Below are 13,254 nucleotides of genomic sequence, written 5' to 3'. Positions count from 1 at the left end.
TAATGAATACTTGTTTTTATTACCAAGGTATTCACTGAACAAGAAAGGCACTCATCCATAACTCTAGAAAAATGAAAAACTAGGATATCAAAAATCTAATTCAACATTTCTTTAACACAGTATTAACAAATTCAAAATGATTAAAACAAAATGCTTAGGTTATTAACTGCACAAGCCTTAGCTGAAATTGTTACAGGGTTTTAACCCATTAAAGGGGTTCAACTCACAAATGATGAGGCCAATAAAATCACATATATGTGTTTGTGATAAGAACAATTATCTCAAACATGACAAGGGCCATTTACTCACACATGATAAGGGCAAATAACTGACATATGAAAAGAACAATTAACTCATATATGATATGGGCAATTAACATACATGTGATAATGGCAATTACAGGGTTTTTTCTGACTATTTTGGGAAAAGGAGTCTGACCAAATTGGGAATTTTTTATTGACAAAATTGGTCATTTTGGGAATTTTTGCTTTGATGAAACGGCTCATTTGGGAAAAATTGTAAATTAATCATGCTTAAATAATTCAGTGGTTTAACAAATAAATTTGTTTTTATTTGTTATTTTGTCTACTTTAAATAAACAGATGAAATATTGGGCATGTTCAACATTAATTCAAATACTGCAGTTTTGTTTTTCAGTTACAGTTACACTCTGTGATAAGAACTGAACAGTCAAAACCTTATAGCAAATATTTTGACCAAAACAAACACTGGTTAGTCACACAAGTTATAAGACACTTCATTCTTTTAAAAAAAAAAAAAAAAAAAATTTTTTTTTTTTTTGGAAATTGGGAATATTTTTTATAATTTTGGTTTGGGATCGGGTCCGTTTGCTTTGGGAGTGCCTCCGTTCTCCGGAGGCCCAGACAGTGCTGAAAAACCCCTGAATTATCTAAACATGATAAGGGCCATTTACTCTACATGATAAGGGCAAATAACTCACATACATGTATGATAAGAACAATTAACTCAAATATGATAAGGGCAATTAACACACATATGATAAGGGCAATTATCTGAAACATGATAAGGGCCATTTACTCTACATGATAAGGGAAAATAAATCCCATATGATAAGAACAATTAACTCACATATGATAAGGGCAATTAACACACATAAATGATAAGGACAATTAACTTGTACTTGCAAAGGACAATAAACTAACATATGATAAGGGCAAATAACTCACATATGATAAGGACAATTAACTCACATATGATAAGGGCAATGACTACACATATGATTAGGACATAAACTCACATATGATATGGGCAATTAACTCACATATGATATGGGACACTAACTCACATATGATATGGGTCATTAACTAACATATCATAAGGACATTTAAGTTAATGATTTAACTCACATATGATAAAGGCAATTAACTCACATATGATATGGGACATTAACTCACATAATATTATGATAAAGACAATTCACTCATATTAGATAAGGGATTTGGTATGTCTATAATTTCCCATAACCCTTTATGAGTGCTTATACTTTCCCAACATTTCCGCATGATGGCATAAACATGCGTGTGATGTTATTATCTTCACAATGGTTTGTTTGCCACATTTTTTCTATATGCCCAGTATTCATAGGGGTGAGGAGCCATGCACTGCATGCACTATACATTGTTTTTCTATATGCCCAGTATTCATAGGGGTGAGGAGCCATGCACTGCATGCACTATACATTGTTTTTCTATATGCCCAGTATTCATAGGGGTGAGGAGCCATGCACTGCATGCACTATACATTGTTTTTCTATATGCCCAGTATTCATAGGGGTGAGGAGCCATGCACTGCATGCATTATACATTTTTTTTCACCATTTTGGGAATGGGGCCAGGTCCCTTTGAATAGGGAAAATTAGCGGCTTTTTTACTAAAATTGGGAAATTATTGTTGTTGCTCTTTTGGTTAAAAATGCTTCAAATTGTGAATCGAAGTGTTTTCAGCATTATTTTTTCTAAGGTTGAACTTATATGACTGGAAGGGAGATGAACAAAATGTATTAAAAAATTATTTTTTTGAAAACCTTCCATTGGGAATTTTTAAGGTCCGATTTAGGAAAAAAATAATCCATTGGCATTGGGGCCGAATACTGAACAGTGAACCTGATTTGTAACGAATTTTTTTTATATATTTCAAACAGACAGCATGAATCGTATACTAAACTACATAAAAAAAAATGGTAGCAACCAGCTTATTAACTTTAAAACATTATATATATGCTGCAAAACTAAAGAATCATTTCTAAGCTAAATTTCTTTACATGCACTTTGTCTCAAATTAACAACTCCAAAGTTTGTTCCCATTATTTGGATTTGTTGCATTAAGTTCTCCTCAAAACCCAGATTCTGGGTCCCAAAATCCCAATCTTTAAACAAGAGGGCCTGAAAGGCCCAAAGTCACTCACCTGAGATAACAAGATATTATTGGGACAAATGTCCTGACCAAGTTTCACGAAGATCGGAAAATAAATGTGGCCTCTAGAGTGTTAACAAGGTTTTACTATAGCCATATAAGGAAAAATGCCCCGCCCCCTGGCAGCCATGTTTTTCAACCAGCCGGCATCATTTTTTAACTCATCCAAGATATTACTGGGAGGAATCTTCTGACCAAGTTTCATGAAGATCTGACAGTAAATGTGGCCTCTAGAGTGTTAACAAGATTTTACTATAGCCATATAAGGAAAAATGCCCCGCCCCTTGGAAGCCATTTTTTTCAAGCAAAACATAATTATTTTCGAACTCATCCAAGATATCATTTAGAACAATCTTCTGACCAAATTTCATGAAGATTGCAAAATAAATGTGGCCTCTAGAGTGTTAACAAGGTTTTACTATAGCCATATATAGCCATATAAGGAACAAGGGACAAAATTGTCACAAAACCAGGTTTTCATTGTGAAAAAAAAATCTGATAAAGGGAGAAAACTCAAACTGAACTTTTGAAATGACCAAAAAAAATTAACCCCCTTTGTAAGTTTTTTTTTTTTTTTTTAATCTATTTTTAGTCGTGGCGACCTTGACATTGGAGATATTGACGTGATTCTTTCGTGGGACACACCGTCCCATGATGGTGAACAAATGTGCCAAATGATTTTAAAATCTCACAATGAATGACATAGTTATGGCCAGGACAAGCTCATTTATGGCCATTTTTGACCTTTGAACTCAAAGTGTGACCTTGACCTTGGAGATATCGACGTAATTATTTCGCGCGACACACCGTCCAATGATGGTGAACAAATGTGCCAAATGATTTTAAAATCTGACGATGAACGACATAGTTATGGCTCGGACAAGCTCATTTATGGCCATTTTTGACCTTTGAACTCAAAGTGTGACCTTGACCTTGGAGATATCGACGTAATTATTTCGCGCGACACACCGTCCAATGATGGTGAACAAATGTGCCAAATGATTTTAAAATCTGACAAGGAACGACATAGTTATGGCCCGGACAAGCTTATTCCGCCAGCCCGCCAGCCCGCCCGCCAGCCAGCCAGCCCGCCAGCCCGCCCGCATTCGCCAATCTAATAACCAGTTTTTTCCTTCGGAAAACCTTGTTAAAAATGCCCCGGCCCTGGTGGCCATGTTTTGAAAGCAACCCAAACCATTTTCAAACTCAACCAAGATATCATTGGGACAAATCTTCTGACCAAGTTTCATGATGATCGGAAAAAAAATGTGACCTCTAGAGTGTTTACAAGGTTTAACTATAGCCATATAAGGAAAATAGCCCCGCCCCTGTGGTGGCCATGTTTTTCAACCAGCCGGCATCATTTTCGAACTCGTCCAAGATATTATTGGGATGAATCTTCTGAACACATTTCATGAAGATCAGACAATAAATGTGGCCTCTAGAGTGTTAACAAGATTTTACTATAGCCATATAAGGAAAAACGCCCCGCCCCTTGGCAGCCATGTTTTTCAAGCAAACGTAACCATTTTCGAACTCATCCAAGATATCATTGAAACTAATCTTCTGACCAAATTTCAGGAAGATTGGACAATAAATGTGGCCTCTAGAGAGTGAACAAAGCAAATCTTGACCTCGCACAACGTACGACGGACAACGGACAAAAGGCGAGTGAGCTAAAATTACCTTACACTAATGACATATACATGCAAAACTGGAATGTTGTACTTGGTTTCTCTAAACGACCGACACAAATGTGACGATGACAGTAGCAATTATCAAGGGTTCAGCTGGAAATTTTTGTATCTGCTGAAGAGTTCCAGTATCAGATACAACAGGTTCAAGCTCAAACCTCGAAATACATGTGTTTTTTTTTACCTGGGACATTGTTCTGTGTTACGATCTCATCATCATTGTCGCTATCACTATCATCATCATCATCGTCACTGTACGAGCGTTTAGAGCTCTGAGACCAAGTTTTGGTCGAACGAGGGGAAATACTTGCAGAGTAGTTCGGTACTGGACTTCTCTGCATGTAGACTACAATTTCCAAGAGAGAGAATACAGTCCCCACCCTTTGCATGCATGAACATTATACTTGTGTTATATTACCCAACAATCATAACTCCAGTGACTGGGTTGACCTTTATGGTCTCATGCTCCAGTCTTATTCTAACATTTAATCAAAGTTACTTTTAAGCAGTCCTTCTTAACTAAAAAAAAGTGTAATATTATAATGTCTATATTTGTCACTTAACTCACACACATGTTATACAATGAGCCATGAAATCAAAGTTCAAATCTAGGGTTAACACCATTACATTTTGTGCTTGCAGTCATTATAAAAGTGCCTTAACTTTCCATACATACATGTAATACATTTGTTCATATAAATTATGAAATAATATACAGCAATTAATGTAATACAGTTTTTACTTGGCTTTATCTGTTTCCTTAACAATATTAAGTGCCAATTCCTGCAACATGGTACATTAATTTATTAAATGTCACAGAATATACTGACAGCTATGCCAGACATCATGTTCATACTAATGACCGCAATAACAATTACAAACAGCCATGGCATTTCTAAGAACTTAATTTATGTACACATGCTCTTTTGGTATACATTTTATGAACTTCCAAGAAAATATATTCAAAGATTACCTTTTTAAAACATTCTATAGCATTCTGCATGTACCAGAAGACACTCAGAATGTGTAATACATAGACACTATCAGGCTATTGCTCTATCTTTTTGTTACACTGCGATTTTTTTACCCGATTGGGAAAAGTACTGGTACCAGCCCAATCGGGAACATTTAGCTAGAAAACCACTGACAGTGGGAATATTCGCGTAATGAAGTCTTTAGATGGGGAAATTGGTGGTATTGGATTTGTTGATAACAAATACCTTTAAATTGATAACTAAGTGTTTTAAAGTTGTCAATATTGTTTTAAGTAAGCTTCAAGCCATACAGCTGCATATGTTAAAGAACTAAATGTTTCAGTTAATTAACCAAAAAATATTTTTTTGAAAACCTTCAATTGGGAATACTTTGGACAGCAATCGGGAATTTTATAGTTTTTTACCAGAGTGGGAAACTGCTGTTTTCCGGTACTTTATAAAGAAGGAAAACAATCGCAGTTGTAATACATCAATCTTGACATTATTCTTGTGAGGCTTGGATTCAGTCATTTATAAAATCTGCAAGGCTTGCCCACCATTTGTTTTAACTCTTCTCCCCACAAAAGCACAGTGAAAATGGCTTTTGCAACCAGCATAAAACAAGAATAGCCTGCAAGTAACTTGCAGTCTGTTCAGGTTTTATGCTGTTTGCTGCTCATTAGTAACTAAGGGTTGAAATGAAGCCTTTAAAAATGGAATCTAGTAGAAAGGTCTTTAATAAAATTAATTTTGTTGCCTTTTGGGTCTAAAATAATCTACATAATCACTACTTCATGGTCATACCTAATTGTTTGATTTTTTTTTAATTAATAATTAAGACTTTATTGCTGATTCAGAGAAACGCCTACCAGTGTAACCTCAAATAATCAAACCACAGATGCAGCGACTTGGGAGTTGTTGTGCGCAAACATTAGCCATAGACTGACACTGAGTTTTAAAGATGAGATTAAAACGACAGGAATACTAGCATGTCACAGATAAGGTCTTGACCGATATTTGAGAATGCAATGTTTTTTCCCCCATTTTCTGAATGGAATAGGGTCCATTTGGGTTGGGTAAAAATCACTGCATTTTTACTAAAATTGGTACATGTAAATTAGTGATGTTGTTGTTTTGCATACAAATGCTTTAAGATATGTGAATAAAAGTGTGTTCAATATTATATTTTACTAAGTGTCAACTTATAGACCCTGATGGGAGTTCAACTAAATGTTGAGATCTAAAAAATAATTATTTCTGGAAACTTTAAATTGGGATTTTTTAGGCCCCATTTGAGAAACATAAATACTTTTGTCCATTAGAAATGAGGCTCAACACTGGCCCCAAATTTGAAAGACAAAAACGCACTGGAAGGAGATCACTTTTTGCAATATGAACATGAAGACAGCGCTTCCACTAGCTTTCAAAATTGGGGTTCCCGACTTCCAAGCCTTACATTTTGGACGTCCCAGATGATACAGTTGGAAGTCCCAATTTCACTTCCATTAATATTTTAGTAAACCCTACCGCATGTATTGATTGCTGTATACATCATGCTCCTACTCAATCTATTATCTTATAATCCAGTGCAATTACGATTTCAAAACCAAATTATGGGTGGGTAATATAGACGATAAGAGTCATAAAAACAAACGTTTGAAATTTTCTAAAGTGTCAAATGAATTTCGGCATATGGTTCTATTTAAAGATATGATGAAATAAGCTCCCAATCAGGACCGTTGTATTGCAACACGCTTAAATAACCTGCCACGGTTTACACACGTTATGTACAGCTATTTTAGGTTACAAAATTCTACATTTAAGTCAAAATTTAAGAAATGAATTTCTTTGTCCTGAGAAAAAGCGCGCGAAAATTGGCGTGGGTGTATTTATTTGTAAATAAAAATTTCATAGCGGGTACAAAATTGAGATCATTTAATTTCCATTAAAAGTTTCGTTGTGAATTTCAACTAAAGTACCGGGGTATCTCGCGAATTATTTGGCATTGACATTTTCTCTAAATAAAATATCATGTAAACACGCTGTATCGTTACCGTTACGCTGTATCCGTTCCTTCATTATTGAAACAATTATTTATTGTATACTGACTGCACACAAGTGTCGTAACATACGGATGCAATACGTAAATTCGGACAGTACTTAAAGTTGGACACAAGCAAATAAATGATTTAATACTCTTGATTTCTTGAAACTCGGTATTTGTTGTTAAAAAGGGCAATTGCATTGATTAACACCATACGAGTCAATCGTATTGATCATCTAAACGCTTTATTTACGTTTACGACTTAACGTGCTGTCCGAATTTAAGTACACATACATGTGCACATACATGTAATATCTACATGTAGTATATGATTTTCTTTGGTACATTTACATTTAAGTACACGGTGTCTGTACTCTAACATTAATTTACGATATTGACTGTGTACATCAGACTACTTGCTGTTTAATGTATATGTATGTATACATATTATGGATATGTAAATGAAGAAATAAAATAAAGATGAAAACCTGCCTCGTATCATTTTGTAGGAAAATTTTATGGGCTACCAAATATTTTTATTGGTAGCCCAGTGGGCTACCTGAAAAATAAGAAATTTGTCGGACACTGCGTCCATCCTTGCCCAAATAAATCTAACTCAAGCCACACAAAAGGAAAGGAAATGTTATGTAAAATGGTGTCAAAATACCCATACACAGAGTGACTATGATGATGCTGGTTGTGACCAAAGTGAGAACAACAAATAATCACCTGGAATGGTTGTCATTGACAACTCTTCAGGCTTGCACTGGGGCTTTGCGGGTGTAGCTGTCTTCTTGACAACAGTCACTTGAGGTTTCCATGGTAATGTATTTTTGATGCCAAAATTATCATCAAGGAGACCTGTGATAAAGAATGGTAACTTTTACTATTTTGATCTCATTTTGTTTATGTTTCAACATTTGAGTATTAAATTTGGTACTTTTATGACCACACTCTTTTTCTCAAAATGGCTAGAAAAAAAACACATATCAACTTGCACAAAAAAGTTTGTGTACAAAGCTTAATACAATATTTTTATATTACGAAAACAATTTTGTGTAAGTTATATAATTGATTTACACATAAAAAGCATGCACAGAAAGACTTAAAATAAATGCAAATGACCTATGAACGCTGGAACATTTAAACTTCTGTTAAAATTTCTCTAAAAATGTTTATTTTCATTACTTAAATGTCAATAATCAATTATATAACTATCTGTCAGAGGATGAACTGGAGTATCAAAGGGGAAGGCACACAGCCCTGTTATCATCATCAGCTCTAGAAAATCCCCACTGAAAGCACTAAACAATTCACTTACATCGCTCAATGGCCGATGTGGGCTGCTCCTGTCTGGCTGGGGACATGACTGGGCTCAAGCTGTTGGGGGAGACAATGCGCATGCCATCAGGGCTCATGGGCATGTACAGGGGCGACAGTTCTCTCTTGGGACTCATCGAAGTCATCAGGTTCATCCTCTGGGACTTGGAGCTTGTGTTCAAACCATGAGGTGGACTGTGAGGACTTGCTGGGCTCTGCTTGGGAGAACTGGGTGGGGAGCTACCGAGCGCGGATGCCAACAAATTGATTGCCTGGAAAAAAAGAAGAAAAACATGTGATGCAAAACACAAATTATTTTATTTATGTCTTCTTATCAGTATTAAACCTCATTTGTTATACTTATTTTAGCTCATTGTTTGAGACACAGGTTACCACAATTCTTTGTGTTCATTAAGTACTTTTGATTTAGACTGGGTGATTTCAAAAGTAACAATTTGAGCACCATGGAAAGTCCTATCAGCTTGGCATATGAAGCAAAAATTTTGGTGCCATTAGACCTATTTGGAGTACCTCTGAGTCGTCGTGGTCCTCAAGAGACACAGGAATGCCATTCTCTGACAAAAATTCATCCAGATCCATGTACTCCAGGTCAAATGCGTCGCTGCCATGGTTACGACTCTTGTCCCACAGGCCCGACGCCAGGAAGGCAGAGTTGTAGCTGTGCACATTTCCAGTGTTCTTGCCGGCCTTCTTCGAACTAGGGCCAACTGCTCAGTAAACATCAACACCTTACTATTAGAGAACAACACCTTACAGTTTTGACAGTTGAAATCTACCGCCCCCTTGGTGCAAAAAGGTACCAAGTGACATTGAAATTAGAAGGCACATAGTACCTTATTGCACCAATGGGGCGCTACTATATTGCAGAATGATTTTTCAACGATTATTTAATTTGGAACTGACTGCACTAAAAACTGTCACCTTCCTTGTTGCATCCAATCTAATCGTTTAGACTTTTCTTCTAAGGGACATGTAGAGAAAAAATTGACAAATAATAGAAAATGAATGACGAGAAAGTTCTTTCAGAATCTGAACAAATTATTGAAGTTCTCAAAGCTAATCTTACTTAACAGTTAAAATCACATACTGGTTAGCAGGTTTTTGCTGTCAGTACTATTTATTTTGGGACAAATTGCTGTCTCTACTGATTTTTTGTATAAACTTTGTATATACATAAATTTGTATGTCACGCGGTTGCAATTACTGAATTAGTAATAGTAGTTATTAAGTTTTTATCATAATGTGATGTGTTTACTACCTATGCATTATTCTTATTTGTACATAATGCGGTTGCAATTAGTAATAGTGCGGTTGCAATTAGTAATAGTGTTTATTATGTTTTCATCGTTTACTACCTATGCAATGTTCTTATTTATCACATGCATTTGTATTAAAATATTATTTATAAAAGGACAGTGTAATAGGCAAACATTACATGTTAAAAGGACAGTGTAATAGACAAACATCAAACATTAAAATATTATTATAATATGCCACATTTGGCGTTGTCATTTTTTTCTGTCGTCTCTTAATCAACGGTAAATGTGTTTGTTGGGTACATCTGTACTTAGTCCAAATAATTAGACGTAAGCTACCCCGCTTACGTCTAAACGGCTACCGTCGTTTTCCTATAGCAAATTGAGTTCAACTAAAACTTCAGTTTTTCTCGTTAAATCTTTGCTAATGCATAAAATTATCATTAATTAGACATATATGTGAGCGATTACCTCTTAAATGTGTAAAAATTGTGCTTTTAAACCACTTATGTACATTTTTAAAAATAAACATACACAACACACTTCGTGTGTTTGTCGTTTATAGAATTACATTGAATTATCTTGAACGAAATTATTTTTTGAATAGGTTACACATAACCAATTGTTGTTGTACAACAAACCACATCACTTTTTAGCTTTCTGTACTCTTAAATTAAATGGAACCTATATGTGTGTGTTAAAACTACCAGTTGTATCACGGAGTGTATATTGTTAGGAGATGAATCGAGTATTTGACCCTTACTGTAGTAAATTCAATCTTATGCAAAAACTATTCATCCGATTTTATTGGTTTATACGTTATCTTGTTGCTTATTAATTCCTCTTTCAAAAATATACGTTTTAGTATATTCCCGTTGTTATTAATGGATTTATAGCGAGATAAACACAAGAAATACACATTTTATGTTTTACCACCGCGCGTTTTGCCGTATTGTGGCTATCGATTTTGTACAATTAGCGTACAGCGAAGCGCCGAGGTTATACATTTTGATGTACCCACTCACGTCTTTTATTGAATTATAGTTTCATTTCTCGGCAGATTTTGACAAATTATATATCATTAGAAAGCTTACGTTACGTAGTATACAGATATATAAATATATATTAAGTTTTTCTTCTGATTTCGACAGCCCGGCGAGTTATAACTTTAACTTTTTCAAATATCATACCGTTTTGGAGTTTTAGAATCTAGATTTACGGTTGACATGTTCGTACTTAATACCAATTTGTAGCGTTCTTCTGATTTCGACAGCCCGGCGAGTTATAACTTTAACTTTTGCAAATATCATACCGTTTTGGAGTTTTAGAATCTAGATTTACGGTTGACATGTTCGTACTTAATACCAATTTGTAGCGTTCTTCTGATTTCGACAGCCCGGTGAGTTATAACTTTAACTTTTGCAAACATCATACCGTTTTGGAGTTTTAGAATCTAGATTTACGGTTGACATGTTCGTACTTAATACCAATTTGTAGCGTTTATATTTGGAGTTCAGTTTTAAAAATTACAACTTGCTTAGGAGAATAGAATTCTGTATACGATAGAAAAAAAATTGTTTAAAAACGAAAGTAATTAAGGAATGAAGGCGGAAGAAAGTAGCGCGAGTTCCTAACGCACTGAACTGATGCTACGGTCTTGGCGATTATGCTTTTGTTTAGAAACCGGCCATTGAATTTCCTTTGCCATGATTATTATATTTTTTATGATATATTGTAGTATTTTGTTCACGAAACATATCAATAAAGCTTATTATAAATAAATCTTAATAAATTAACTATTTCAGCTCTTGTTTATAACACAGCAAGGGTGTTAAATTTATGATGAAACGGCGTATATAGCGGACCCTCTCGATTTTATTCGGCTTTGCATGCATACTTGAAATAAAATGGGTGTCAAAAACATTCATCGTTTGCTGTTAATTATCAACGAGGGAATTATGTATAATTATATGAAATGTTATTTACCTTAAATTATCAATTTATTAAAGATTCTTGAAAATCACGGTCGGTGTTACGCGGGTCATTTCGTATTTTGACATAAGGGCATCATGTTCAACTATTCAAAATCAGATTTTTTTTCACTGGGACGATGACGGCTTTGATTTAGACAGGCAGACAGATAGTTTATTCAGACTTATACAACAGTACATCGTCTTCAACTCAAATATATAAATTATTTTTAGACGAATTGTTAGGTGATTACACATATAGCAGTGATGATTCTGAGAATGTTGCCATGTTTCTTATCCGTGTAATCTAGAGTCCGTGGTTTGAGCATTTTTATCGCGGTGTTCAATAAAAGATATCTCAATAATCTTGTTTTTTGATAGATCTGTGGTTTTATTGCCCCTGTGTTCAGCACAAACCAATTGTCTCGTTATGATCAGATACTGTGCCGACCAATACTAAATAACACTATGGTGTCATACGCCACAGCAGGGACCTATACTTGTGATCATGGAGTCTAAGTGCAAGACTTAAAAAAGTATGTTGTTTCGCTTGCGGTTGTTAAAGCCAAAACGGGGCTCCCAGCTGGCACAGCTGCTGATATTCAGATCTGAATACTTAAACTTATTTAGACCTTATTCTTAACCGTTGCGCGTTTTACGATATCGGATTTTAGGCGGGAATAAAACTCAGTGAAACTATTCAATTTCTTACACAACATTAAGCATATTAACAGTTTGAAATTAACAATATCAGCGACATCTTTTTAAAGACTAAACACCTTTTCAAGTATCGAATTTAACATGTCAATAAAATATATTAATACCAAAAAAGGTTTCATTTAATATTGTTCACATTAAACCTTTAAATGAAAGTGTCGCTTTAACTATTTTCCGTGTCTTATTAAGCCGCGAATCGTTTGCTAAAAACAGTTAACAAAAAGGGCTACACGTTCTAATTCTTAATGAAATACAAAAATAAGTATAACATAATTAATAACGTCCATAAACACACACAGCAAGATCAAAGTTTTAATGGAAAACTAATATGACATTCCACGTAAGTTATTATTTTCGTCTAAATCGAATACTATACATAGAGAAACAATGTATTTATAACCGACCAATGAGGTAACATTATGCAACTTTCAATTTACACAGTGCTATATGGCAACAATATGGAATTTGAACAGTGGTAGTGTTTTAAGGTCTGGACTATCATTACTTGTAAGTTTGTATAAACATTTTTCTAATGCAATTAGTAAAATAATGTTTATATTTTATGTTTAATAATTTATTGCATGATTATTCTGTGCTGTTATATGAATTTGATACCGTTAAAGCTTCCGACATGAATTCATGTCGGAACGATGCTATTGCAAAATAACGTTAAACGATATGAGGTCGATGTAAATCGACCTCATATTTATAGGAGTAATCTGTACTCAACTATGTCGTAAAAGTAGGTCAAGTAACAGAACTAATGAACTTGCGCACAATTAGCTACACTTCTGTTAAAAGCATA

The 13,254-nt window shown here is 34.7% G+C and overlaps 3 protein-coding genes across 9 annotated transcripts in view; 2 read left to right on the top strand and 1 right to left on the bottom strand.

The window, feature by feature from the left end:
• The window catches only part of LOC127879511 (thyrotroph embryonic factor-like), a 292,222-nt gene that overhangs the window by 14,051 nt on the left and 264,917 nt on the right, over positions 1 to 13,254 (bottom strand). Inside the window, exons 2-5 of one of the 4 annotated variants that reach the window (XM_052426398.1) lie at positions 9,017 to 9,213; positions 8,487 to 8,757; positions 7,895 to 8,026; positions 4,332 to 4,493 (exon numbers count right to left, since the gene is read on the bottom strand). The exons of 1 other annotated variant lie outside the window; for it this stretch is intronic. In XM_052426398.1, coding sequence (XP_052282358.1) covers positions 4,332 to 4,493; positions 7,895 to 8,026; positions 8,487 to 8,757; positions 9,017 to 9,213 — 762 coding nt within the window. The remainder of the gene's footprint in view (positions 1 to 4,331; positions 4,494 to 7,894; positions 8,027 to 8,486; positions 8,758 to 9,016; positions 9,214 to 13,254) is intronic. 2 more of the 4 variants (XM_052426400.1, XM_052426397.1) reach the window with 2 other exon arrangements.
• LOC127879508 (uncharacterized) overlaps positions 1 to 13,254 on the top strand; it is a 155,631-nt gene that overhangs the window by 75,846 nt on the left and 66,531 nt on the right. The window lies entirely within an intron of this gene.
• The window catches only part of LOC127879510 (protein SDA1 homolog), a 317,665-nt gene continuing 317,225 nt past the window's right edge, over positions 12,815 to 13,254 (top strand). The window contains exon 1 of one of the 3 annotated variants that reach the window (XM_052426389.1): positions 12,815 to 12,956. In XM_052426389.1, the coding sequence (XP_052282349.1) occupies positions 12,897 to 12,956 (60 nt within the window). In that variant the 5' untranslated portion in view covers positions 12,815 to 12,896. The remainder of the gene's footprint in view (positions 12,957 to 13,254) is intronic. The other 2 variants (XM_052426388.1, XM_052426390.1) reach the window with 2 other exon arrangements.

This window comes from Dreissena polymorpha, chromosome 4, assembly GCF_020536995.1.
Source record: "Dreissena polymorpha isolate Duluth1 chromosome 4, UMN_Dpol_1.0, whole genome shotgun sequence".
NCBI lineage: Eukaryota > Metazoa > Mollusca > Bivalvia > Myida > Dreissenidae > Dreissena > Dreissena polymorpha.
Note: the sequence above shows the minus strand (reverse complement) of the source record. Positions and strands in the feature narration are given on the sequence as shown.